The sequence below is a fragment of the Scardinius erythrophthalmus genome (assembly GCF_964197995.2).
Source record: "Scardinius erythrophthalmus genome assembly, chromosome: 16".
In the NCBI taxonomy this organism is placed as follows: domain Eukaryota; kingdom Metazoa; phylum Chordata; class Actinopteri; order Cypriniformes; family Leuciscidae; genus Scardinius; species Scardinius erythrophthalmus.
Window position 1 is genome coordinate 25,477,794 of NC_138236.1, and position 26,993 is coordinate 25,504,786.

General features: G+C 38.4%; 1 protein-coding gene across 6 annotated transcripts in view; it reads left to right on the forward strand.

Annotated features, from left to right (window-relative positions):
• The window catches only part of myh14 (myosin, heavy chain 14, non-muscle), a 46,545-nt gene that overhangs the window by 11,718 nt on the left and 7,834 nt on the right, over window positions 1–26,993 (forward strand). For 2 of the 6 annotated variants that reach the window (XM_081389489.1, XM_081389491.1), the window contains exons 4-42: window positions 473–629; window positions 4,931–4,958; window positions 5,413–5,530; window positions 6,418–6,465; window positions 6,722–6,733; window positions 7,568–7,660; window positions 7,760–7,823; window positions 8,337–8,435; window positions 8,549–8,692; window positions 8,823–9,037; window positions 10,464–10,616; window positions 11,320–11,493; window positions 11,684–11,857; window positions 11,952–12,066; window positions 13,143–13,214; window positions 13,715–13,920; window positions 14,867–14,988; window positions 15,491–15,560; window positions 15,782–15,942; window positions 16,022–16,130; window positions 16,956–17,087; window positions 17,197–17,403; window positions 17,486–17,623; window positions 17,915–18,038; window positions 19,495–19,666; window positions 19,766–19,978; window positions 20,367–20,511; window positions 20,622–20,828; window positions 21,559–21,663; window positions 21,866–22,018; window positions 22,111–22,359; window positions 23,063–23,275; window positions 23,380–23,592; window positions 23,717–23,878; window positions 24,092–24,220; window positions 24,320–24,408; window positions 25,533–25,656; window positions 25,734–25,942; window positions 26,679–26,787. In XM_081389489.1, the coding sequence (XP_081245615.1) occupies window positions 473–629; window positions 4,931–4,958; window positions 5,413–5,530; window positions 6,418–6,465; window positions 6,722–6,733; window positions 7,568–7,660; window positions 7,760–7,823; window positions 8,337–8,435; window positions 8,549–8,692; window positions 8,823–9,037; window positions 10,464–10,616; window positions 11,320–11,493; window positions 11,684–11,857; window positions 11,952–12,066; window positions 13,143–13,214; window positions 13,715–13,920; window positions 14,867–14,988; window positions 15,491–15,560; window positions 15,782–15,942; window positions 16,022–16,130; window positions 16,956–17,087; window positions 17,197–17,403; window positions 17,486–17,623; window positions 17,915–18,038; window positions 19,495–19,666; window positions 19,766–19,978; window positions 20,367–20,511; window positions 20,622–20,828; window positions 21,559–21,663; window positions 21,866–22,018; window positions 22,111–22,359; window positions 23,063–23,275; window positions 23,380–23,592; window positions 23,717–23,878; window positions 24,092–24,220; window positions 24,320–24,408; window positions 25,533–25,656; window positions 25,734–25,942; window positions 26,679–26,787 (5,427 nt within the window). The remainder of the gene's footprint in view (window positions 1–472; window positions 630–4,930; window positions 4,959–5,412; window positions 5,531–6,417; window positions 6,466–6,721; window positions 6,734–7,567; window positions 7,661–7,759; window positions 7,824–8,336; window positions 8,436–8,548; window positions 8,693–8,822; window positions 9,038–10,463; window positions 10,617–11,319; window positions 11,494–11,683; window positions 11,858–11,951; window positions 12,067–13,142; window positions 13,215–13,714; window positions 13,921–14,866; window positions 14,989–15,490; window positions 15,561–15,781; window positions 15,943–16,021; window positions 16,131–16,955; window positions 17,088–17,196; window positions 17,404–17,485; window positions 17,624–17,914; window positions 18,039–19,494; window positions 19,667–19,765; window positions 19,979–20,366; window positions 20,512–20,621; window positions 20,829–21,558; window positions 21,664–21,865; window positions 22,019–22,110; window positions 22,360–23,062; window positions 23,276–23,379; window positions 23,593–23,716; window positions 23,879–24,091; window positions 24,221–24,319; window positions 24,409–25,532; window positions 25,657–25,733; window positions 25,943–26,678; window positions 26,788–26,993) is intronic. The other 4 variants (XM_081389490.1, XM_081389492.1, XM_081389493.1 and 1 more) reach the window with 4 other exon arrangements.

Here is a 26,993-nt window from a genome sequence, read left to right on the forward strand (position 1 = left end):
TCTTTATTTTATAGTGAAATAGTCTACAAATATTTTTTATTTTGTTTAATATTTTTATTATAATAATAGTAATGTCACATTGATTTATAATCACAGAAGTTTTGCCCAAATTGTGCAGCCCTACAAACAAGCACAGCAAACCTAGAGCTCTTTAGAAAAATCATTGCTCTAATCTTGCAAACTGTGTAAAATCCAGTGATTAGTTCTTCCTTAAAATTGCTTATTGTGCTGGTTTTACAATGTTTCAACATCTGCTTTGAACTGATAAAAACCTGAGCACTCTGACTTAAGGAAGCCATTGAGATCTAAGCTTCTGATTTTAAGTGGCTGCTAGTTTTGTGTGCAGTATCCATCAGGCAGTCAGTGAAGAGAATGTGGGCGGTCTGAGGTTGTTCAGTCTCTGCCAAGAATAGTTTCTACATACAAAATCATTATTCCTAACTGTCTTAATTATTGTGTTTGTGTGCCACAGACATACTCCGGCCTGTTTTGTGTTGCTATCAACCCCTATAAGAACCTGCCCATCTATACAGAATCCATCATCGAGATGTATCGTGGGAAGAAACGGCATGAGATGCCTCCACATATCTACGCCATATCGGAGGCGGCTTACAGGAGCATGCTGCAAGGTACCATGGCAACCAACTATCCTGCTGTAGGCCTGCTTCAGTTCATGTGAATTTATTCATACACCTCTGCGTTAAAATATTTAGAAAGTAGAAAACCAGTTTCATGTTGCTACATGAAGTTTCAGATCTTTCACACACTTAGTAACAGTGTGAAACCCCAGGCATGACTGAGACACTGAGATTTGGCACTTTCACCCTGGATCCTGCTCTTCAGGGTGTGTCCGTGGTTAATAAACTGGCTCAACCGGTGCGTGTGTTTTCTGGGAAAAAGTGCCATGCCGATTATGTCACGGGTCTTTCCTCAGTCTGTTACCAGTTGTATGGCGCAATTGAAGAATCGGAATTGAGTATTTCAGCGAAACGTGTAAAAATATAAAGTGAATGGTGCAAGGTTCTGCAGTAGGTTAACGTTAAACAGGCGATGAATCCACTTTAAACGTCACAACTACCGAAACCACGTGTCCACACCAGACGCGAGCCACAACCCATTAAAATCAGTGATGCTGTCTACACTGGATGCAGCGCGAAACGACAAATTCCAACAGTAAACTGATGCCCCATTCTATTCTATTTCTAGAAACAGAAACAACAGAAGCCTATTGTCATGATCGCAGTGAATAAGGTCCACAGAAGAAGTTCAGATGAAGATGAATTCAAACATAAACAATTTAATCAAACAAACTCAGATAATCCACAGGTAACTTAATAGCGTGTGATACACAAACAATAACCAACAATCAAAGCAGAGAAACGAGGAACTTAAATACACCCTGATAACGAACTAAAAGACTAACAGGTGTGATGATAAGATGAATTGCCAGTAACTAATGATTACGGGAAACATGAACAAAGACAACTGGAAATAATGAGAAGCAAACTAAAAGTCCATGATAATGAAACTAAATGAGCAAATGACTGAATATCTCTGACACCTATATTTTAAATCAGGGGTCACCAAACTTTTTTCTCTGGGGGCCACATTATCGTTCCTGACTGTGATGGGGGGCCGGGGCCGGGTCAGCTATATAACATAGAATTGTATGACCCAGACCAAAATGACCACCAGCAGGCCTCATTGTGTAGTAGAGATTACTAGCCTGGCACAGCCATCCCCACTACTATATCCACACTACTATATCAACACTTGATTCCTGGCACATATTTGTTTATCTTTACTAGTGGTTTGCAAAAGTTGTAATCGAGTCTTCACACTTTGTTTTATTTAAATTTATTCTTCACAAATAATCGTTGGTCCACTGTTCTTTGAAAACCCTGCACTCTCTTTTAGGGGTGGAACGGTACACAGAAGTCACGGTTCGGTTCATACCTCGGTTCAGACATCACGGTTGGGTACAATGAAGGGAAAAGCAAAACAAAAATGCAGAAGGCTTGTGCATGTCTCAGGCTGGACCACCAAAAGAAAAATAAATGTCTTAAGCCTTGTATTTTTTTTTAAATAAGTTTTATTAATAAAGTAAAGGCATAGAACCAGTTTATTTGTAGTGCACTGACAATAGTTTTATATAATTAGTTCATTAATTCAATTAATAAAAATACCTTGATATGGTTGGTAATTGGACCTGAATTAATTGAAAATTAATCTGCTACATTTCAGATTAATATATTTGTTTTCCTTAAAAATGTAATTCACAGTAACTTAAACACTTTGCAGTTTGAATGATGTCCTGCATAAACTAAATGACGGAGTATGTTTTTATGTTTCCACTGTTCGATCGTGGCTGCGCCACACACACACACACACAAGTAAACACTTTACGACTTTTCGATCGCGGCCGCACCTCTCTCTCAACATATTCCAGCATTGCAATCTTTACACCGCAGCCTGCTTCAGAGCTTCAGAGCTAAGGCGGAGCTACAGATTAGGTAAGAATCCGCATATCTAACAGTAGTTCCGCATTACATTAATTAAATTGCACGCAAGTTTTATTTATTTTTATACCGTGTATTCTCCGTGTAAATGTATGCACCAAACTGTGACGCCCGTACCATGACGTACCGTCCATGACGACTTTTGGGGATTGCCTCATAGGGCCGATTCAAGTAGTGGGGGGCAGAGGGGCTGGGGGGCCAGTCAAAGGGGGGTGGCGGGCCTGAGTCGGCCCGCGGGCCTTAGTTTGGTGACCCCTGTTTTAAATATTTGTTCAATGGCATCCTTTTATGAAAGAAGGCCAGTAACACCAATACTACTACTGATGTCTCTATGAATTTTTTTTTTTTCTCAATTTTAGCCATTAATTATAGGCATTCAGCATTACAGTATAATTGAAAGCTATCAATTTGAAAAATGTACATTTATAAAATGTAACAACTTAAAAAAAAAGTAAACTTTAAGTTGTAATGAATGTCACATTTACCTGTGCGCTTCAATATATCAGGACTCAATTTATTTCTATTGGCCCAGTCAGATCGGTTCAGATTTTTACTTGCCCTGTAAAAATGCTCAAAACGTTATTGTTTTTGTTGTTTTTGACCCATGTAACCTTGTAAACAGTTTTTTTGGTGGGTAAACAGTTTTTTTGACCCATGTAACCTAAGGTAGAATATAAATAAAAACTGAATAAAGTTATCAAGCACTTCACAGTCTTCACTGCATAAATTATAAATGAAATATAGATTAATCCTTATTAAAGCTACAAAAGTTATTCAATCAGTTATTATCCTTAATGACAGACAGCAGGTTTATTAGGTTTTTGTCCGTTCAGGCGCTGTCTGAAGCGGCTTTCTGTGCGCATGAGTGTGTTCTCTTTTGTGTCTTATTCTGCTTAGATGGTTTAAAAGCATTTGCATGAATAACAGCGGGACCTTATAATGTAACACTAGCCAAAGGATGAGGACATTTTTTTTTGTTGTTTTTTTCTTTATTTTCTTTTATTATATTTTATTAATCATTTTATTTTTGTTTGACAATAACAACTGTGTTGTATTGCCACTGTCAATTGTAAAATCTGTGTCCTGGATCAAAACTGGATCAGATCCACCAATCTAGATGCTCTCAATATTGATATAATTTTATTATTGTATCATTTAGAGTTACTTTCAGTGTCTTTGGGTGTCACCCCCTACTTTTGAGTCATAATAATTAAATGATTATTCTCTAAGCATTTTTATTACATTTAAGTTTTCTCTTAAAGGCACACTGTGTAGCTTTTCAGCCTTCATAATATATTTCCAAGACCCTTGTGATGGTACATCGACTTACAATAGGTTGAGTGACACGTCTGCCAGAGTCTGACGGGGTCTGTATCGCTTTTACTGGCACAACGTAACTTCGGGGTTCGGGTAGTAACCCGAGCACAAAAAGAACGACAAAATTCGACTGCTTTACGGCATACGTCACTTCCCCCACCACTTCCTCAAATTTGGACGCGAGAGGCCAACCAGCGTTTGTTTTCGTCTTTCGTGCGTATGTTTTTGTCATGGGGGCTGTTTACACCTGGCCACTTCATGCGTTTTCTCAGATCGGATAGCTATCTGATTGTGAAAAGACCAGATGTAAATGCCCTCCGAAACGCATTCAAGACGGATTTGAATCCGATCGCTCAAACCACTTCAGGAGGAGGTCTGAGACGCATTCCAGACGAAACTGGACAAGTGTAAATGCATCTGGTTGTTGAAACCACATGTAAATTGTACTCCTACCAAAAATGCTAAAAATAAATCAATAAAAAAAGTGTGAGAGCGTGTTATAGGCTATATGTTATAGCCAGATATGACGACGCTACTGGAACACGCATCACCGCAGATGAGAAGCTGAGCATCTAACGTTATTCATCAAGCCAACATGCAAACTATCGCAAATCAAAGTGAAAGTAAGTCGCAGACGCTTAACACACAATCATCATCATTAAAAGTAAAGAAATTAAATGATCTTACCAGGGCTGTTGCCGCTCTCTCTTATTGTGGTCTTTGATTTTGAAATTTTAGCTGATGATCAATAAAATGCAGTTCATATCTGTTGCTTTCAGTGACGTGCACTCCATTAAATCTGCATATAGCGCGGGAATTGGAGATCGGATTTAAATCCGTTTCGCAAAAACACTTTTATGTGACCAGGTGTAAATGGAGGGGTATTTACGACAGTGCAAGTATTCCACAGCGACTCTAGGGGTCGCTGTTTGACAAAAACACAATTTCTACACAGTGTGCCTTTAAATACCAAAAGTTACATTTTCAGAAATTTGACACAATTCAAATTCATTTTTAAATCAAGAGCAATTACTGTAAATGTTCACTGGTCATTCTAATGTCCCTATTCATGTGTTTTATTTTTTCTCCTACAGACAGAGAAGATCAGGCCATTCTGTGCACGTGAGTTTCCACTGGCTGTGGCCACTGCATATTTCTACATATATCTGGAATTACAGCAGAAAGTTTAGAAAAATCAGTGAACATTTAATTGAGCATTTAATATGGAGAAGTTAAGATGGTTTGCAGCATGAGGAGAGATGTAAGACTGAGCTGCAGGTATTTGACTTGAATGCCTTAGTAGGCACAGCAGAAGCCTAAAGGGCTAAAAAAGGCACAATCTTAACTTGTTTAGTCCCTAAGGCCTGTTATAATGTAGAATGACATGTTTTTCTACAGATCCGTATTTTCTTACCATTTACTGGCACATGTTTCTAATTTTGTTCCAAATTTGTTTCCAACTAAGTCATTTAAGTCATCTGCCAGTATTTGTTTGAATAACTCTGAAAATAGTCTGCCCCTATTTTACAGAAGAAGGTGGTTTATTTGTTCTGTTTATGTATGTGTGTGTGTTCAGTGGGGAATCTGGTGCAGGCAAGACGGAGAACACAAAAAAAGTGATTCAGTATTTGGCACATGTGGCGTCCTCACACAAGTCTGGCACTCTGGGACGGCCCAAAGACATCGCCCTACAGGTGAGGACGGGGGACTGGCGGAAGACTTTAGGGAGAGAAAAAACTCTTTCTCCATTCTGCTTTTCTAAAACAAGTCAGCACATGCTTACCTTTCTATTTTATTTTTTATTTATTTATTTTTGCTGTTGTCTGTAGTTCTCTAATAACTGTTCTGTTACATGGCTCAAGAAAAAGGATAAATAATACAAAATGCAGTAATAATACAATAATGATAATAATTAATTAAAAAAAATTCTGAGGATCTGGCTGGGATAGTACTTATAGTATAGTATAGATAGTACCCATATTTTCACTGGAACCACAAAAAAAGATTATAATTATTTTAAGTGATGTTTTAATTTATTGCTTTATTAAATCTGCCAAAATTGTATTTAATTAAATATTAAGTTTGATTTTTTTTTAGGGATGCACATATATGATTACAATTCTGGCCTATTACGATAAGCTGATGCCGGTAAACAGTACAGTAAATGGTAGATTTAAAAATTCTATACTAGTTTGTCAAAAACAATGTGAAAAATGTAATAAAAAATCTAATAAATTGTTTTAAATATTAAAAGTGAATTGTAATAATTATAAGAATTATAATATAATTATATATATATATATTACATTACATATCCCCAATATTGATACGTTTTTTCACTCTTTCACACTACCCATGGGCCATCCTTATAGTTGCGTCTTGAATTATAAAGCTGTAAATGTTGGTGTATCTGTGCGCTATATACATACAAACCCCAAAAAATCCTTTCATTTGCATTTCCTTTTCTCTAATATTTCAATTTCCGCTCTTCTTGGTTGCCCTCCTCTCCCTGTCTCCTCTCTTTCCTGGGTCCTGCTGTTTCTTTCTGCTGTTGGTTTCTTTCCTCTTTGTCCTGCTGAAGATGGATGGCACACGCTCTCTGGGTCGTGGCAGTAGTGCTGTGAACAGGGTGAGTGGGGGCTTTTCTCTTCATGACTGGCACATCCGGCCGACAGGGAGAAGTTCAAACTACAGCAGTTCTAATTCACATCCTGCCACTTTAACCTCATAATGTGTGATATCATATGTCTTATTAATGTCTTTGGATTTATTTATGTTTATTTTTTTACCATGTTTTTGCTCATCAACATGTTCTATTTTTTGTCCCCTGTGTGTTCTGTGCACTTGTTCAACCACCCCATCTCTCTTTTTTTGTGGACTAACAGACAATGCAGTATGTGAGTATTGTTGTGTTCTAATGCTTCCACTATGGGCCTGTAGGGGGCACTCTATACATATTAAAGCTTTGCTATGGTGTTTTTGTTTTTTTGTTTTTTGACCTATATAGACCATGCTAGTCTATATAGGTGAGAGTGGAACCTCATAGCTTAGACAGAGGTTCTCTAGCCTGTACATGGAATTTTATTTTTCCGGCTTAAGGCTTTTGCTGAGCTGCAAATGTATGAGTTTGCCATTTCAGCTGTCTATGTGTGTGATTCTTCTGAGCTAGCTTTAATTTGAGGACAAATTTCAAAGTTGAGGAAAGAGCTAATGGAAATTGTTTCCAGACATTTATTTTTACATAATTTACTATTTATTCATTAATCATATGCTAAACTTAAAAATATAATATTTAAGGTAAAAAAATGTCATTGAAAACTGCTATGAAAAATATTTCTCTATACTTATTTTTTATTTATTTCTAAAATTAAAACAGAACCTTTTAATGGTTGTAAATAGCTTTTAAAATATCTAAAATTGTATTAATTGTTCACACAAAAAAAAGTATGCACAAATTAATTTTTTTTTTGTGTGTGTACAATAAATAGTGATTTTAGAAACTGACATTTGACTAGATTTGAGAGCTGGTTTGTCCTTACAATACATCTGCACTCCTTTAGAAGGTGTGTTTCTTGTCTGTGGTAAGTCTCAATTTAGTAAAATGTGTTTTTGCAAAATAGTGTGATTGTTTGGCTGCGTCATATGCTGATGCTGGGCTGATGATGGGCTTTTAGCTGTAATGTAGGTAATATTCCTGCACTGACATGCTGTTCTTTCTGTCCCGTGACTAGGGGGAGCTGGAGAGACAATTACTGCAAGCGAACCCCATCCTCGAGGCCTTCGGCAATGCCAAAACGGTCAAAAACGACAACTCTTCCAGATTTGTAAGCCCTGAAACGCCACATCTAACCATATTCACAGAGAGTTATATCTTGATCAAATGCTTTGTTCTGGTCTGACATGTATTTTTTTATTTGTTTTAGGGCAAATTCATCAGGATCAATTTTGATGTTGCTGGATATATTGTTGGTGCTAATATTGAGACCTGTATCCTTCAAACATCCACTACAAATCATTAATTACCAGTTGATAATTAATGACGCAGTGAAAAACTATCGCTGAAAAGGCGTGGACAGGGTTATTTTTGCGGCTAAACTTATTGCATATGTATTTGTTGGAGTTTCCCTTTCAGACGCAAAATTTATGGGAGGAGAGTGTTTAAATTAATCATGCAAGGTGATTAACTAAGGTTGGCTCTTGTCAATTTACTGGTATTTGCACCATTATTTACAGCCCAAAAAAAGCAAGTCTTAAACCAGACGCGAATTTGCGCTGCTCTTGGTAAATTGCATTGGTCATTATGGAAATGATCCGGCTGCGTCTGTGTTCTTTAATTTGTGTGTCGTCGGTAGATCACGCGGTGAACTTTTCCACTCCCATCTGCGCTCTTTTTTAAATTAGCGCTCATGCTAATTTGCCCTGTTTAGTAAATCTGGCCCATAATGTACAGCAAACAAAGTGTGTGTCGGTGCATTTTTCATTAACCTGCATGTGTATCAGATCTGCTGGAGAAGTCTCGAGCCATCAGGCAGGCTAAAGAGGAGCGAACCTTCCACATCTTCTACCAGCTCCTCTCTGGAGCTTCTGAGGCCATGAGAAGTCAGTAGACCACACAAACACTGAAAACACACTGCTTCACAATATACAGGTTTTTTAATCCTCTCTAATGCAAACATAATCATTGTGTTTATCTATTCACACCCTTTCTGTAGAGGAGCTTCTGCTGGGCAGCGCGGATCAGTACCGCTTCATCTGCGGGGGGTCACTTCCTGTTCCGGGTCAGAGTGATTCAGAAAACTTCACTCAGACAATGGATTCAGTGACCATCATGGGCTTCACCCCGGAAGAATCCACATGTAAGGGAGAAAAGGGTCTCAAATAGATCTAGAAAAAAACATCCACAAGATTTCATAAAACATGTACTTGAATTAAACAAGATTTTCTATCCAGCTGTCCATCCTGATCTCTCACTCTCTCTCTTTTCAGCTATGTTAAAGGTGATCTCTGCAGTGCTGCAGTTTGGGAACATCTCGTTTCACAAAGAGAAGAACACAGATCAGGCCTCAATGCCGGATGACACCGCGGCGCAGAAGCTCTGCCACCTGCTGGGCATCAGTGTACTGGAGTTCAGCCGAGCCATTCTCACTCCCCGCATCAAAGTGGGCCGCGAGTACGTCCAGAAGGCTCAGACCAAGCAGCAGGTGTGTTCATGTAGTTCTTTACAAATACTACAAATGTACATTACAGACAGACTCTGAGAAGGGAACTCGCTTGTCTACTAAAAGTTGAGTTCATTTTACCCTAAAAAGATTGACAGTGACCTCATTTAAATATTCACACTGCAGTGTTATTTCAGCTTTTTTTAATGCATGGTTAAACAAGGGTGTCTAAGCAATAAATCATAACTTTTGTCTGAATCATTAGTGAACAGTTTCGCATATCAAACCATTTTCAAAGTCACAGCTCCTTATAAAGTGCTTTATAGATTTTACTATGATGATTTATTAGATATTCCAAAGAAAAATTTATGTCTTATCAAAATGTACACTTCCATTCAAATATAAACTTTTTAAAAAAGAAATTAATATTTTTCAGCAAAGGTGCATTAAATAGATAAAAAGTGACAGTAAATACATTTATAATGTTACAAAAAAATTATATGTAAAATAAATGCTGTTCTTTCTATTCATCGAAGTATACTGAAAGAAAGGTTTCCACAAAAAAAAAAAATTAAGCAGCACAACTGTTTTCAACATTGATAATAATAAGAAATGTTTCTTGAGCACCAAATCATCATATTAGAATGATTTCTGAAGGATCATGTGACACCGAAGACTGGAGTAATGATGCTGAACATTCAGCTTTGACATCACAGGAATACATTACATTTTAATGTAAATATCAGTTATATCAGTTATTTTAAATTGTAATAATATTTCACAATATTACTGTTTTTACTTAAAAAAAAATCAAATAAATGCAGTCTTGGTGAGAATAAATAATTTCAAAAACATTAAAACATTTTACTGAGCACAAACTTTTGAATGGTAGTGTAATTGCGATACCTGCTCCACATATGAAATAATAATTTTTTTAAAAAATTTTTACAATCCATTCAATTCCAAAGGTATAAAGTCCCTACCTTATTTTTCTCTTTAAAAAACATGTTCCACTCTGAAACACTCCACATTGCTCAGGGAAAATGGGTTTCAAGCAATGGGTCTCATTCACCAAACATGCATACGCTCAAATTTGCGTGAAATCTTTTTTCACAAACAGATCATGATTTAGGAACAATTGAAACCACACGTACAGTACGCAAAAAGCACTTTTACTGGGTGGCCTTATAATCGTTTTAAGAAGTTATAGGCTATTTCATCATTACACAACTATATTATATTGGGCCCTATTTTAACGATCTAAGCGCATGGTCTAAAGCGCACGGCGCAAGTTCACTTAGGGCGTGTCCGAATCCACTTTTGCTGGTTTAATGACGGGAAAAATGGTCGGCGTGCCAAGTGCATGGCCTAAAAGGTTTGTCCCTATTCTCATAATGAGTAATGGGTGTGTTTTGGGATTTACGTGAACCTGAATTTTTATTCTTTCCATTTTGGTGGGTGTGTTCAGGCTGATTTTGCGATAGAGGCTTTGGCGAAGGCCACATATGAGCGTCTGTTCCGCTGGCTGGTGCACCGGATCAACAGAGCCCTGGACCGCAGGCAGCGCCAGGGAGCCTCGTTCATCGGGATCCTGGACATCGCTGGATTTGAGATCTTCCAGGTGAGCCAGGCCCGAGCAACACTAGTGGCACCTAGCAGAATTACAAAAATAAAGCATATTTTCAAACGACCTTGCAAACACCCTTAGACTCATTATGTGCGTTGAGCCTCCCCCAACTCAAACATATGGCAAAAACAGCTCTCACGGGTGCTTGTGAAGCCACATCTCTACAGGTAAAAGTAGGCTACTTTCAATAAAAGTTCCAACATATTAGGAATCCATTCAGCTGTGTTGCTATGTGTCATGAGTAAACAATTGAGTAGAACTAATGAGTTCATGACCCGTTTAATCTTTGAAGATATAAACGCATTGAATTTTGGCTTGCACTTCTGTAACGGAAGCTGAATGTCATTGTAACGCGTGTCAGCCATGGTCTCACACCAGCTAAACACCCTCTGGCTCCGCCTGCTACAGTAGCCACGCCCCAAACACACACTATTGGTCAAGCTGGAAAAAGATTGACAGATTTGAACGAACTGCTCTCAATGTTTTGATGGTGCCTGAAACAGGCTCAATGTTTACACTTTTTGGGAGATAAACCCATGAATGACATACTAATAGTAGTCATAGTCAGACAATTAACTGGGTTAAAGAATGAATTTTAACATAAAAACCCTACAAACTTCACCTTAAATGTCTGTTATTTATTGTCTGTAATTATTCAACTGACGAAATATTATTCTCTATGTTTCTTTCTCAATAGTTGAACTCATTCGAGCAGTTATGTATCAACTACACTAATGAGAAACTGCAGCAGCTGTTTAATCACACCATGTTCGTACTGGAGCAAGAGGAGTATCAGCGAGAGGGCATCGAGTGGAACTTCATCGACTTCGGGCTGGATCTTCAGCCCTGTATCGACCTCATTGAGAGACCGGTCAGTGTGTGTGTAGATCTTAATTCACATAATAGAGAAGAATGTATGACTGTTTGCTGTCATACAACCTGATTGGACATCATTGGCAGTGTCTAGCTTGTAAAGTGTCCTGGGCAAACCACCTCTTCTATCTCGACTGCAGTTTGACATGCAGTGCCTTGATAGTGTTTCTAATTGGTTTGCTCCATAGGCTCATCCTCCTGGCGTGCTGGCATTGTTGGATGAGGAGTGTTGGTTTCCGAGGGCAACTGATCGCTCATTTGTGGACAAACTGTCAGCTGAGCAGGGTTCACACTCAAAGTTCATGCGGCCGCGGCAGCTTAAAGAAGAGGCCGACTTCTCCATTGTACACTATGCTGGCAAGGTCAGATTTTTTTACCACCCTAGGCTCTCCATTTTTCCTTTTTCTATTTAACATGAAGTCAAAATGGGCTCTGTCTACTTTCTTACTCCGTCAGGTGGACTATAAGGCAAATGAGTGGCTGGTGAAGAACATGGATCCTTTGAACGATAATGTGGCATCTCTCCTGCATCAGTCATCTGACCCCTTCATCTCTGAGCTCTGGAGGGAGGGTGAGGGGAAGCATGTTTTTGTGTGTGTGTGTGTGTGTGTGTGTGTGTGTGTGTGTGTGTGTGTGTGTGTGTGTGTGTGTGTGTGTGTGTGTGTGTCGTAAATTATTGTTACACTGGGGAATGTGTTTTGCACTGGTATGTGCTTAAAAGACGCTGTGGTGTAATTAGAATCATTTCTCAAAGTGTCAGGTTCAGAAGCAGAAGAATAAAGAAAAATAATAATAATAGCAATAATAATAATAATATTTTTTACATATCTCCTCCAAAAATAAACAACAAATAAACAACAAAAACAAATAAATTAGTAATGATGATGTTATTAATATTATTATAAGTAGTAATAATTAAATTTAGGTTCAGAAGCTGAAAATAAATAAATTAATAAATGAATGAATGAATATTATTATTATTAATATTAATGATAAATTAATGAGTTGCTTGATAAAATTTTAAGCTGGCACCAGCAATACAAATGGTAATACAGCTTAATTATAGCCTTAAAGTTTTCAGTATAATTGAAGGAATTATATTTATATTATAATCATATTATATTATATTATATTATAAATATATTATATTATATTATATTATCAATAAATGTTTAAAGATGTTTATAAACAAATAAATAAACAAACTAACAATAATAATAATTTTCCAAAGTTTCCGGTTCAAAAGCAGGAAAACAAACAAATTCATAATAAAAATATCAGTAATAGTAATAATAATTGTTGTTTGTTTAAATAAATAACAAACAAATATTATTAACGGCAACAATAAATAAATTAATTGCTTAAAACAATTCGAAACTGCTACAAACAATGAAAATGGTAAAATAATATATATAATAATTGTGCTGTTTATTAATAAATGTTTAATAATGCAATGTTAAAACATTTTTTGTTCGATTTCTAATATTTAACACTGTAATCTACTATGGACTAACGCTCTTCTCTTCTCTTCTCTTCTCTTCTCTTCTCTTCTCTTCTCTTCTCTTCTCTTCTCTTCTCTTCTCTTCTCTTCTCTTCTCTTCTCTTCTCTTCTCTTCTCTTCTCTTCTCTACTTTACTCTTCTCTCAGATATTCAAACTCTTCCTCGTGTGTACTTTTTTGACTCTTATGCCACACTGCAAACCAATGGCTCTGACAGCAGTAGGTTTTTCTGCCCTTCTTCTTTTAACCTCTCCATCATTTCATCTAATTATGATTTGCCCTTCACTCTGTCTCTCATCTCTCTTTCATTGCATCAGATTGTGATGTGATGTGTGGGTTGCTGTTTTTTTTTTTAACTGTAGTTTAGTAGAATGTGTAGCTATAGAACTCATTGTAGTTTAGTTTGGTTTAACAGTAGATGGTTGTGATCTGCTTGCCTGTAGTTTATTCTTCGTGAAGCATCTTTCTTAAAGTGCTTGTAATGTGGAAATGCACACAGAATTTCTTTCTTTTTGGGAAGTTTTAAATGTCTCAGAAGAAGAACACATTCTTCACACATATTATGACTTCCATTTGAACAGAAAACTTTTCTTCTCAAAAAAGTTTTGGTTGTTGTATGGTTTTACAGAAATAGCACTAATATAGAGCCATAGTGCTCTCTGAACATGCCATAAACATAATCTTTTTAGATAATAACATATCTGTTTTGTGCTTGTCAGTGGAGAGGATTGTGGGTCTGGACCAGGGGTCGTCCGGAGAGAACAGTGGACCGGTGACTTTTGGGGCCGCTGGGTTTAAGACGAAGAAGGGCATGTTTCGCACTGTGGGGCAACTCTACAAAGAGTCCCTTACTAAACTGATGGCCACCCTCCGCAACACCAACCCCAACTTCCTGCGCTGCATCATCCCCAACCATGAGAAAAAGGTAAGAATAGAAAGAGAAATTGAAAAACTAACATAGTACTTACATAGAACTTCTTCGTTGAGATCTCTCTCTTCTTAACATATCTGTAAAGTGCCCCTATTATGCTATTTTAAAGTTTCCTAATTAACTTTTTAAGGTCTCTTACAAAAGGTTTACATGCATCCAAGCTCAAAAAACACTTTCATTTTCTCATAATATACTTTTGCAGCATCAGTTCTTTTCTAACAGTGTCTGAAACAATTTGATAAAGGATTCAGTCTCTCTAAACCCCTCCTGTCCTCAGGCCTACTCTGCTCTGATTGGCCAGATGGCCCAGTCTTTTGTGATTGGTGATCTTTTGTGATCAGAAACTAAACAAACAACGTATATTACCTTATTCTGAATTTCAGCTCCAGGGGCTTCCTCAGCGCTTCTATACACAGTGATACGAACACTAAAGATGGCGTTGGTTTTACTGTATCAATACTGTACAGTCCTCATACTTCATACAAAGTGGATTTGCTTCTGCAGCCTATAAAACAATTTTTTTTAGACATGTCAACAACACAAACCAAACTCTTCCAGGCCTCAGCTACAACTACAGTGTTTGAGGGCGGGGCAAAGTAGATGTTGTTCACAGGCAGCCAATGAAGACCACAGACGGGCATTATGCAAATTCGTTACAAACTTACGTAGGTTTGTGCAGGAAGTGAGACTGGAATTACTGAAGACTCGTTTCAGGCAGTTCAGAATCTGTTGTTTTGGGAGATTATAACTCCATTTGTCGTGCACTTTGGGCTTTGAAACTCTGCAGACCTTTTACATTCACAAACAGCTACATAACACACTACTGAAAAATAATAATGGGGGCACTTCAGGACTCTATGATATATGGTATGAAACTAATGATATGGTATTTATAGTGAGGTTGCACAACCCTTACTTTTTGTTCTTTAAATAATCACAGGCAGGTAAGTTGAGTCCTCATCTGGTTCTGGATCAGCTGAGGTGTAATGGTGTACTGGAGGGGATCAGGATCTGCAGACAGGGCTTCCCGAACCGCATCCCATTCCAAGAGTTCAGACAGAGGTGTGTGTATTTAACCATAATTTGTGAGATATATTTGTACCCTGTAGTGAGCTAAGTCTGATAAATCATCTTTTTCATCTTCATTTGTAAAACAGTATAAAAATGAAGTAAATAATGTTAATGAATTGTAAAAACAGAAAGTTTTTTGTTAGGTTTAGTGCTAGATTATAGTATTTATTACTAGCTGAATGTAAAAACAATACAAGTCTATGGAATTTCCCCACTTACAGTAGATAAGTAAATTGTGTGTGTGTGTGTGTGTGTGTGTGTGTGTGTGTGTGTGTGTGTGTGTGTGTGTGTGTGTGTGTGTGTGTGTGTGTGTGTGTGTGTGTGTGCATGCATGTGTGTGCACGCGTGTCTGTGAGTGTGAATGTCTGTGGAAAAAATAATTGCTTACAACAATACTTTTATGCTTTAGGTATATCTTACATTCTATCTTAGATTCTTGCCTCTTGCGTCTTATTTATCTGTCTGCCTCTTTTTCTGTTTGTGTATCTCTCAGGTATGAGATCTTGACTCCAAATGCTATTCCTCGAACCTTTATGGATGGCAAACAGGCGTGTGAGCTCATGGTAAGTGATGTCACTCAAACCTAAATCAAAGAGTTCATAATATTGATTTGATAGCGGATATTACACACTCGAGTTTCGGATCCATACAGTAAATGTGAACAGCACAGATGCTTTAGGGTCAAGAACTGAGTGGGGAAGGTCAATGGTGGTTTAGTGTTTTGTTCAGATCTCTGATTAGTATTCTACATGTTGTTGATTATGTATTGTTACTGTATCTATAGATCAGTGCTTTGGAGCTGGACAAGAACCTTTTCCGGGTAGGACAGAGTAAGGTGTTCTTCCGGGCTGGAGTCCTGGCTCATCTGGAGGAAGAACGAGACTTGAAGATCACTGACACCATCATCCGCTTCCAGAGCGCGGCCCGTGGATTCCTCGCCAGGAGGTAAGTGTCTGCGTGCGTATGGGTTGTGTGGTGTGTAATATGTGTGCATGTAAGTTTTAACTGACATGTGTTCTTTCAGGGCATTCCATAAGAAGCAGCAGCAGCTCAGCGCTCTGCGTGTGATGCAGAGGAACTGTGCAGCATACCTGAAGCTCAGAAACTGGCAGTGGTGGAGACTCTTCACCAAGGTAACACAAAGCATTACACAACATGTTATATAAAGTAAAAAATTAAGTAGGCCTAAAAAGGTGTTTTAAAGGGGTTATTATTTGTAGAATTACAAAACCCTTGTTATTAGCGACACCGGTGGCCATTAAGTAAACTGCAGCCAGCAACTTATCCTTCACATAAAAATCAGTCTACAGGCTTTCATTGACAACCTAGGAAGTCCGGGAAGGTCTCTTTTTTAAGTTTGGTTACAAGCTGTTCATACATTGGCAATAAAAAAGCGATAAATTCATGAACATTCTTACATGTAGCCCCTTTAATGTAATGATTTTATTTAGAATGTAGCTAAAGCTAACATGTAAACACAATGAACATGGCATTTTTGTATCAATATATAAAGTAATGAAGTGGTAGTATGTTGCTCTCTCTTACTACATACTCAAAATTACATGTTCAAAAGTTTGGGGTCGATAAGACTTTTTGAAAAGTTTTTGAAAGGAGTCTCTCATGCTCACTAAGGCTGCATTTATTTCATCAAAACAGTAATAATGTAAAAAATGATTACAATTTAAAATGTGTTTTCTATTTTAATATATTTTAAAGTATAATTTATTCCTGTGATGGCAAAGCATAATTTTCATCTGATTACTCCAGTCTTTGACTCCAGTCGGTGTCACATGATCCTTCAGAAATCATTATATGCTGATATTATCTATGTTGAAAACAATTGTGCTGCTTAATATTTTTGTGCAAACCATGATACATTTTTATTCAGGATTCTTTGAAAAAAACGCATTTATTAGATTTTTTTAAATTTGCTTTTTGACCATTGACCTCTCCTCCAGGTGAAGCCCTTGCTGCAGGTGACCCGTCAAGATGAAGAGATTCAAGCTCGGGAAGCACAGCTTCAGAAAGCCAAAGACAAGCTGAGTAAACTAGAGCTTGACTTTACTGAACTGGACAAAAAAAACCAACAGGTGACTACTTCATTGTTTCACTCATTTTTGTTGTGCATGTTGGTAAACCAAAAGAAGAAAGAAATGTATTTGTTTGGTTTCCACATTCATCTGGATGTCTTCTTGACAGCTGATGGAGGAGAAGTCAGTGCTGACCGACCAGCTTCAGGCGGAGGCGGAGTTATTCGCGGAGGCAGAAGAAATGAGAGCACGGCTGGCCAGTCGCAAACAGGAGCTTGAAGATGTGTTGGGAGAGCTGGAAACCCGATTGGAGGAGGAAGAGGAGAGGAACGTTCAGATGACCAATGAGAAGAAGAGAGTGCAGCAACATGTGCAGGTGAGGAGGACTGAAGCTTTATTCAGTGTCTGATGTCTACTACTGAATATCTTCTGTCAAGATTATTGTTTCTTTTTCTCAGGATCTGGAAGAACAGCTAGAGGAGGAAGAGGGGACACGTCAGCGCCTCCAGCTGGAGAAAGTCACCCTGGAAAGCAAAGTGAAGAGTCTTGAAGCCGAGACCTTGACTTTGGGAGAGCAGAGAGACAGATTGAGCAAGGTAGTTGAGGTCGTATGAAACAGAAGTTGCAATGGTCGTTTCATCCCTATTGTGACATTATCCAAGTGAAACGGCTTCTCGAACAAGAAAAAATGTAGGGCGGGACTTGATTTTTCCCATTGGGAATTTATTGGATAGTTGGATAATAAATACTGCAGTATTCCATAAAGAAGTAAGAATTGTTTTAATTTCATGATGACTTTAAAGAGAAGAGGGTTGTTTATTTGTCTGAAAAAATGCAGCTACAATGTTACAGTGGTTTATGAATATTTCCATCTTTCTCTTTCTCAGGAGAAGAAACAGTTGGACGAGAGACTGAATGAAGTGGCAGATCAACTAACAGAGGAAGAGGAGAAGGTGAAGAGTCTTAACAAGCTGAAAAACAAACAGGAAGCTGTCATCGCTGATTTAGAAGGTAACAGTACTTGACTTACAGTTTTTTTGGATTGCTTAAGCACGATTTTCAAAACAGGGCCCGTGTTTTCAAAACACTACACACAGTTAGCACAACCACACACCCAATTAGCAAAACACAACAGATCCTTTGCATAATTAAACACTCTTGTAAAAACTATACACTTCTGTTTAAAAACCACACTTTGTTACCATATGAAACACACACGTTTCACATTACTATACTCTGTTCGCACGAGTTACACTCTGCTGTGATAAACCTAAAACACTTTTAGCACTTCTACTTCCCTATGATTAGATACACAAAATAAATTTATTTAAAATATATTTTCAGAGTATATTTTGGAATATATGCAAATATTTGAAATTGGCCCAATAAATATATTTCACACTTAACATCATATATTTTTGTTATATTTCAGAATATATTTCAATGTATTTGGAATATATGGCACATATATTTTTGACACTTTTGGGGACCCATACAGAAAAAAATACATTGAAAAATATTCTGAAATATAACAAAAAATATATGATGTTACAGTAAGTGTGAAATATATTTATTGGGCCAATTTCAAATATTTGCATATATTCCAAAATATACTCTGAAAATATATTTCTTTTGTGTATGGGTACCATCAACAAAGTACAAATATAATGTAAATTCACCAAACACTACACAAGACTAATGTTGCAGACTGAAGAAACTCAATTATTTCTCAACACGCCCAAAATGTTGACCTGGAGATTCATAATACTGTAACAAAATGTCACTTTACGTATTGTACTGTAAGTTTACTGTAAAAAAACAAAACAAAAAAAACCTAGACATTGTCTCTTCGCCTAGCTGGATCTGGCCAGAGAATTTCATCAACATCGCAGGCAATGTTGTCATTAGCAAGACACCTTGGAAAGAAACGTCTTGAATGACTGCTGCTTTTTATAGTGCTTATACACCTGATTGGTGTGTCTACAATTAAGCAAACAAGTGTTTGCACACCTGATGACTGTGTTGAACCAATTGGTTGGACGGTGCGGTAATTTGACAGTCAGTGCTTTGGTATTGCAAGGAAGTGACTTCATGATAGATTTTTGTGTGTAATGTATGTTAAGTGTGTTTAGTGTTTTGCAAATCACTGTGTGTAGAGTTTTGCAACAAGTGTGAGGTTGACAATGTGCTTATAGTTGTGCAAATATGGGCTGATGTTTTGCTTCTTGAGTGTAAGGTTTTGCTAATAGTGTACTACTTTTAATTTTAGTGTGTAAGCAATCCAAAAAAACTGTAATAATACATTTAAGAATGTCATTGTTAATGATTCATTGGATGTTGAATTTTGCCTAAATTTTTACTGACCCCAAACTTTTGAACAGTAGTGCACCTCATTTCATCTCTTTTCCATGCAATGATGGTTCAAAAGCACACCAAGTCCGAATAACTGTCTCTTTCTCTCCTTTAGAGCGCCTGAAGAGGGAAGAGCAGGGCCGTCTGGAGCAGGAGAAGTGGAAGAGACGGATGGAAGCAGAATCAGTGGAGGCTCAAGAGCAGCTGTCTGACCTGAGCTTACTCGTCACGGAGCTGAGAGGAAGCCTGAGCCAAAGAGAGAAAGAGATCACCACACTACAGACACGGTACACGCACAAACACAAATATGCCTTATAGTGAATCTGGCGCAGTTGCTAATACTTCTCCAGTAATGACATCTTTTGCTCTCTTTTTCTCTCTCTTAGGCTGGAAGAAGAGGGGGCACGTCGTACCGAAGCTCAGAGAGCCCTGAGAGAGGCCATGTCTCAGGTCTCGGAGTTTAAAGAGGAGGTGGATAATGAACGAGGGATGAGGGAGAGAGCCGAAAAACAGAGGAGAGATCTGGGGGAGGAGTTAGAGGCTTTGAGAACTGAACTAGAAGATACACTGGACACTACAGCTGCTCAGCAAGAGCTCAGGTGTGTGTGTGTGTGTGTGTGTGTGTGCGTGTGTGTGTGTGTGTGTGTGCGTGCGTGGTCAAATAGTCAAATACTTGACATGTGCTTTAGTATGTTAGTCAACGCATCAAAATAAGTGTACTTCTTTAAAGCATTACAAATTATTATTAAAACAAAAAACATACTTAAGTGTGTTAAGAAGCAGTCATGAATGTGTACTCTCGTTAAAAACACTTAAGTGGCCTTTTATTTCATTAATACTATATTATCTGCAAGCTCAAATTTTTTTATATACTTTTAAGATTTGAAGTACACTAAAAGTGCACATTCAAAACAATTAAGCATACTTCTTTTACAGAAGGGTAGACTAGAGTTAACCACAGGCATTTCGGTGTGTGTGTTTGTTTAGGTCTCGTCGTGAGGCTGAATTAGGAGAGCTTCAGAGATGTTTAGAGGACGAGACCCGTCGTCATGAAGCTCAGCTGTCAGAGCTCCGCATCAAACACACCGCCGCTATAGATTCCCTACAGGAGCAGCTAGACAATGCCAAGAGAGTGAGTCCTAGCATTTACGTCAAATGCAGCTTGTTTGCAAAATTGTTTGTTTCACTGGGAAACCAGCTTTTGTATTGGTACATGTCCAAGTTTTGTGTGTATCTCCATAGTCCCGTCAGTCTCTGGAGAAGGCGAAGGCTGTTCTGGAGGAGGAGCGTATGAACCTGAGTGCTGAGCTAAAGACATTACAGGGAGGGAAGATGGAGAGCGAGAGGGGCAGAAAGAGGGCAGAGGGACAGTTACAGGAAGTCAACGCACGCCTCTTGCAGGCCGATAGAGAACGAGAGGAGCGAGAGGAACGACTCAGTAAACTCCAGGTAAAATGGGAAAAAAGAGAGAGGAAATGGGCTTAATTGTAAAAAAAAGAAATAAAAAATGACTAAGGCCACTACTTTCTACCGTTTGACATCAGAGTTGATTTGAATTGATTTGGTTTATGTAAAAATGGTTTTCTGACCCAGGGAACTGCTCCCAAATATACCTGTTAAGGAGGTCTTAGGTACGATTGATGTGAACTCTGGTACAGTTCACTGTTAAGGTGTGGCCACATTTACTGTGAATCTAGTCATTTGGAATCCAGGCAATTGGGAATTTTGCATGAGGTTCGAAAGATTTACCCATGCAGACTGTGCAACGTGTTAAAGCTGGTCACGTGAATTGGCCACATTGATCAACAGATTGTTTTGAAAGTTACTTTTTTTTTCTGTGCTTCATTAACCTTTTTCGTTTGCAAAACTTTAAGCTGACAGCAATCCTTCCCATTCTGGAAAATCTAGCTTAAAATGATAGCTATGTAGGGTACATGGTAGCTTGTTTCTAGTTGGTCCAAACTGGACATTAGCTGGTCCAAGCTGGTAATTGGGTGGTTTACAAACCACCTTGTTACAAACAGTATCGTGACCAATTTAGGTTGGTTTGACCAGCTAGTAAATGTTTTGTTGCTGGTCCACTTTTAATTTTGAAATGAAACTCTAGTCTGAATCAAACCTATGGATCAAACCAATTATGAAACGATTCTAAACTCTCTTTGAAATCTCTCCCTCTCAGTCAGAGCTTGAGTCTCTGTCCAGTTCCCTCTCCTCATCTGACTCCAAATCTCACCGTCTAAGTAAGGAGGTCAGCAGCCTGGAGAGCCAGCTACATGATGTGCAGGTAACTTTTGTGTGTGTTTTAATTTGCTCTCTTCCACTACATATTAATAGGCTCATGGGACTTAACCAAACTGATTTTCTCTGCTCACTCTGATCGTTGTTCTATTTCAAAGCAGATCTTAGAGACTGGGATTTCTCTCTGAGACGGTGAATGTGAAGGCCTGTTAATCATGCGTACAATTTGTGTGTATGTTTTTTTTTAGGAGTTACTGCAGGAAGAGACACGGCAGAAGTTGACGCTGGGCTCACGTGTACGTGCTCTAGAGGAAGAGAAAACTGGACTGATGGAGAGACTAGAGGAGGAGGAGGAGAAGACCAGAGAGCTTACACGCCAGATTCAAAACCATACACAACAGGTTTGCACCCATTTGCAAATCCAGGAAAACATTTTTATTGTTCTAACCATCTTAACTCCATTTTATCATATTCTTTTTATGTGCCCATGCAGCTATCTGATCTGAAGAGACAGACAGAGGAAGTGAATTCAGCTGTGGAGGTCGGGGAGGAGGCCAGGAGGAAGTTGCAGAGAGAGCTGGAGAATGCTACACAGAGAGAGAGAGCCAAAGAAGAAGAGAAAGAACGCATAGAGAGGCAGAAAGAACGGCTGAGAGAAGAGATAGAGGACATGACTATCGCTCTTCAGAGAGAGAGACAAAACTGCACTGCTCTGGAGAAGAGACAGAAGAAATTTGATCAGGTACTGTAGGGGATGGATGGATGGATGGACCAGTGGACAGTGGATGGATGAATGGATTGACAGGTGGATGAGGGATGGATGGATTGACTGGTGGATGGATTGATGGATGGGCTGGTGAATGAGGGATGAATGGATTGACTGGTTGATGGATGGACTGATGGATGGAGTGATAGATTGATTGGTGGATGGATGGATGCATTGATTGACTTGTGGATCAATGGAGAGATGGATAGAGGGATGAATTAACTGGTGGATGGATTGATAGAGGATGGATGGATGGACTGGCTGGTGGATGGATGGATGGATGGATGGATGGATGGATGGATTGACAAGTGGATCAAAGGAGAGATGGATGAAGGGATGAATTTCCTGGTGGATTAATTGATAGATTGATGGACTGGTGGATGGAGGAATGGATGGATGGATTGACTGATACATGGATGGAAGGATTGACTGGTGAATCAATAGAGGGATGGATTGACTGGTGGATGGAGGGAGCAAGGGAGGAATAAATGGATTGACTGTTGGATCAATGGAGGGATAAATTAACTGCTAGATGGATGGATGGATAGACAGCTAGATGTATTGATAGGAAGATACATGAATAAATTCATATTTGGTAATTTAAAAAAGTAAAAAAAAAGGTTATAAATTGAGCAATGCCGCTCCAAATATTCATCACCCTTTGACCTTTAACCATCAGTGTTTGGCAGAGGAGAAGGCAGTGAGTGCTCGGCTACTGGAGGAACGGGACCGCGCAGAAGCAGAGAGTCGAGAGAAAGAAACACGCTTCCTGTCTCTCTCTAGAGCATTGCTGGAAGCAACAGAGCAGAGAGATGAGCTGGAGAGAACCAATAAGCAGCTTCGTGTGGAGATGGAGCAGCTCGTCAACGCCCAAGATGACGTGGGCAAAAATGTACAGCTTGCTTTTTACCTGTGTGCTTGCACAGAGTTTATTAACATGTTATAGCATAGTAATAGCAAAAACATTATTTTCTTTGACTTTTTTCATCTCCTCAGGTTCATGAGCTGGAGCGTTCTCGGAGGGCTTTGGAAACAGAGGCACAATCCCTGAAAGAACAGACCCAAGAGCTGGAGGATGAGCTGACAGAGGCGGAAAACGCTCGCCTCAGACTGGATGTCACTCTTCAGGCCCTTAGAGCTCAGTTTGAGAGAGAGATCAGCACTAAGGAGGAGAAAGGAGAAGAAAAGAGGAGAGCACTTAACAAACAGGTAACTGCCCTCAGCAGAACGAAGAAGTGAAGGGATGAGATAGTCTTTGAAGATGTTCAGAGCTGAAAAGAATTGAACTTGACCTCCTATTTTTCTCACATTTCTTCTTCTATTACTTGTTCAGGTGCGAGAGCTTGAAACAATGCTTGAAGAGGAGAAGACTCAGAGAGCTCAGGCTTTGACGGTCAAGAAACAACTGGAGACCGAGCTGCAGGAGGCTGAGGCTCAGGTGGAAACAGCCAATCGGGGCAGAGAGGAAGCACTTAGACAGATGAAACGTCTCCAGGTTTGTCAGTTCAGTTCATTTTGAAATAAACCACAAGACAATTTTAAAAAGATGTTGCTGAGAGCTGTGATATAACTAGTTGCTTATTGTAGATCAGGGCTCAATTATTTCATTACGAAGGCCAGACTTCATTCAAATAAACCAGGGGCCATATAAAATTTGATTGATTGATCCCTGATTTGGATATTTAGTGTGTTCCTGTGTGTGTTTTAGACTCAGATGAAGGAGCTCATTCGTGAGCTTGACGAGACCAAGTTGGCTCGAGACGAGATCGTCGTCCAGTCAAAGGACAGCGAGAAACGGCTGCAGACTTTGGAGGCAGAACTGTTACAGTTGACAGAGGTGTGTTGCCCTGCCTATGTAACCCAGAAGATCCTTCATTCATTCTTTCCTTCATTCTTTTTTTCTCTTTCATTCGCTGTTATTTTGATACTCTCTCAGGAGCTGGCCGTTTCTGAGAGGCAGCGGAGACAGGCCCAGCAGGAGAGAGACGAAATGGCGGATGAAATTGTCAACACTACAACTGGAAAGTCAGTATCTGTTTGTGCTTGTGTTGATGTTCATTGACCCTGAGATATCTTTCTGTTTAGGGAGGATGAGATGCATCTTTTTGTGTATGCTTTAGAAACAACACTAAACAGCACTCACAATGCATTTAAAAATGTTCCTCTATTAAAGGGATAGTTCACCCAAAGATGAAATTTACCCCATGATTTACTCACCCTCAAGTCATCCTAGGCGTATATGACATTCTTCTTTCAGACGAACACAATTGGAGTTATATAAAAAAATGTCCCGGCTCTTCCAAGCTTTATAATGGCAGTGAATGGTGAATTCTGTTTTGAAGTCCATAAAAAAGCATCCATCTATGATAAAAGTAACCCACACGGCTCTGCTGGGGTTAAAATAAAGGCCTTCTGAAGTGAATCGATGTGTTTGTGTAAGATAAATATCTATATTTAAAAGTTTATTGACTAAAATGTATTAATTTGTTCTCCATCTAAAACGTCTTTATTTTTTGGCTACATCGTTTAAAGGTTTTGGGTCTGTATGATATATAAAAAAAAATTAAAAGATATTAATGTTTTTATTCATTAAGGTGACACATTGATCAAAACTGACAGTAAACTAATTTATAATGTTACAAAAGATTTCTGTTTCAAATAAATGCTGTTCTTTTTAACTTTCCATTCATCATTGTTTTCAACAATGATAATAATGAGAAATGTTTCTTGAGCAGCAAATCATCATATTAGAATGATTTCTGAAGGATCATGTGACACTGAAGACTGGAGTAAATGATGCTGAAAATTCAGCTTTGCCATCCCAGGAATAAATTACATTTTAAAAGAGATTAAAATGGAAAAGTTATTTTAAATTGTAATAATATTTTGTATCAAATAAATACAGCCTTGGTGAACAGAATAGGCTCAAAAACATTAAAAAATCTTACAAACCCAAATATGTGAAAGTTAGTGTATGTAACACCCACTTTCAAGTCCTTTCCTACAGATTAAAAATATTTTTTTGGAAGTATTTTGAATACCAATATTATTGTCTACTATTATTCTCTTATGCACTGATGAACAGTGTGCAACAATAGGCCGCTTTATTAAAAAAACTCATGTTGTCTTTAACTTTGTTTGCCCTGCAGAGCTGCACTGATTGAAGAGAAGCGGCGTCTTGAGGGAAGAATCACTCAGCTGGAGGAAGAGTTAGAGGAAGAACAAAGTAATGCTGAACTAATAGCCGAGAGACACAGGAAAAGCACCTTACAGGTACACAAAGAAGCACACTATACTATCACACAAACACATGAGACAGAGCACTCTACATCTCTCTCTCTACTTTTTAGGTTGAGACTCTTACAGTCCAGCTATCTGGAGAAAGGACACTTGCACAGAAGAGCGAGAGCGCACGAGAGGCTCTCGAGAGGCATAATAAAGAGCTGAAGACTCGTCTCAGCGAGATGGAGGGAACTGTGAAGGGGAAACATCGCCTCAGCGTCGCCGCCCTAGAGGCCAAGATAGAATCGATGGAGGAACAAATGGAGCAGGAGAGACAGTAAGAAAACAGTGGGGGGTGCTAGAGATAAACTTGGAGGTCAAATGAACGGATGTCTTCTGAATGAAAAATGAAATCTGAATGATTTTCTTATTCAAGTTGAGTCACATTTATTTATATAGTACTTCTTACAATACAAATTGTTTCAAAGCAGCTTCACATTAATAAACAGGAAAATAAGTGTAATGCTGTAAAATTCATTAATTATGAAACAAATTCAATTTCAGCTGTAAAACAGCACTACAGATAATAGTGTCATTATCCAACTGTCAATGCAATGCAAAAGTTCATCAATAATGAAACAAGTTCAATTCAGCTATAAGCATCTCTACAGAAGGCAACAGTGTCATCATTCAGTTCAATCAGTTCAATGTTGATTCAGTTTAGCAGAATGTCAGAACTGCTCTTTTACATACAATTAAAGTTTATGGGGACCAGGGACTGCTCAGCTCTAAAAAGAACAAAAACTATCATAAAAATTGGTCTGTACAACTTGTGTGTGAGTGATATTTGCACGTTCCAAAGCCATTGGTGTGACTTAAAGCTTAAAAATAAAGATTGACAGCTGTGGCTACCATTCAAATTGCATTGCATGAACAAGAGAATACGTTTTAGATTTTTTTTTAAAGTGAGAAAAATCATTTAAAAATCATTGTTGCATGGATTATTCATTCACTGTGTCTTCACAGCAATGTGTCTGTTTTGTGTGTCCTCTCTTCATTTTCTCCCTTCCTAGAGAGCGAGCCATAGCCAATAAGCTGGTGAGGAAAACAGAGAAGAAACTGAAGGAAGTTTTGATGCAGGTGGAGGATGAGAGGAGACATGCAGATCAGTATAGAGAGCAGGTACTTCTCAAAAAGCTCCAATACTCCTCCCTTGTACACATATATATATAATTTTATTTAATCTAAATAACATTGGCAAAGGATAGAAAATAAGGGCTAGTGTATAATTTTTTGCACTATTTGTTACATTGAACTAATTGTTTTCTTTTTTCCATTAATTTTCTTCATAAGCTTTCAAAAAAAAATTCTCCATAAAACATTTTACT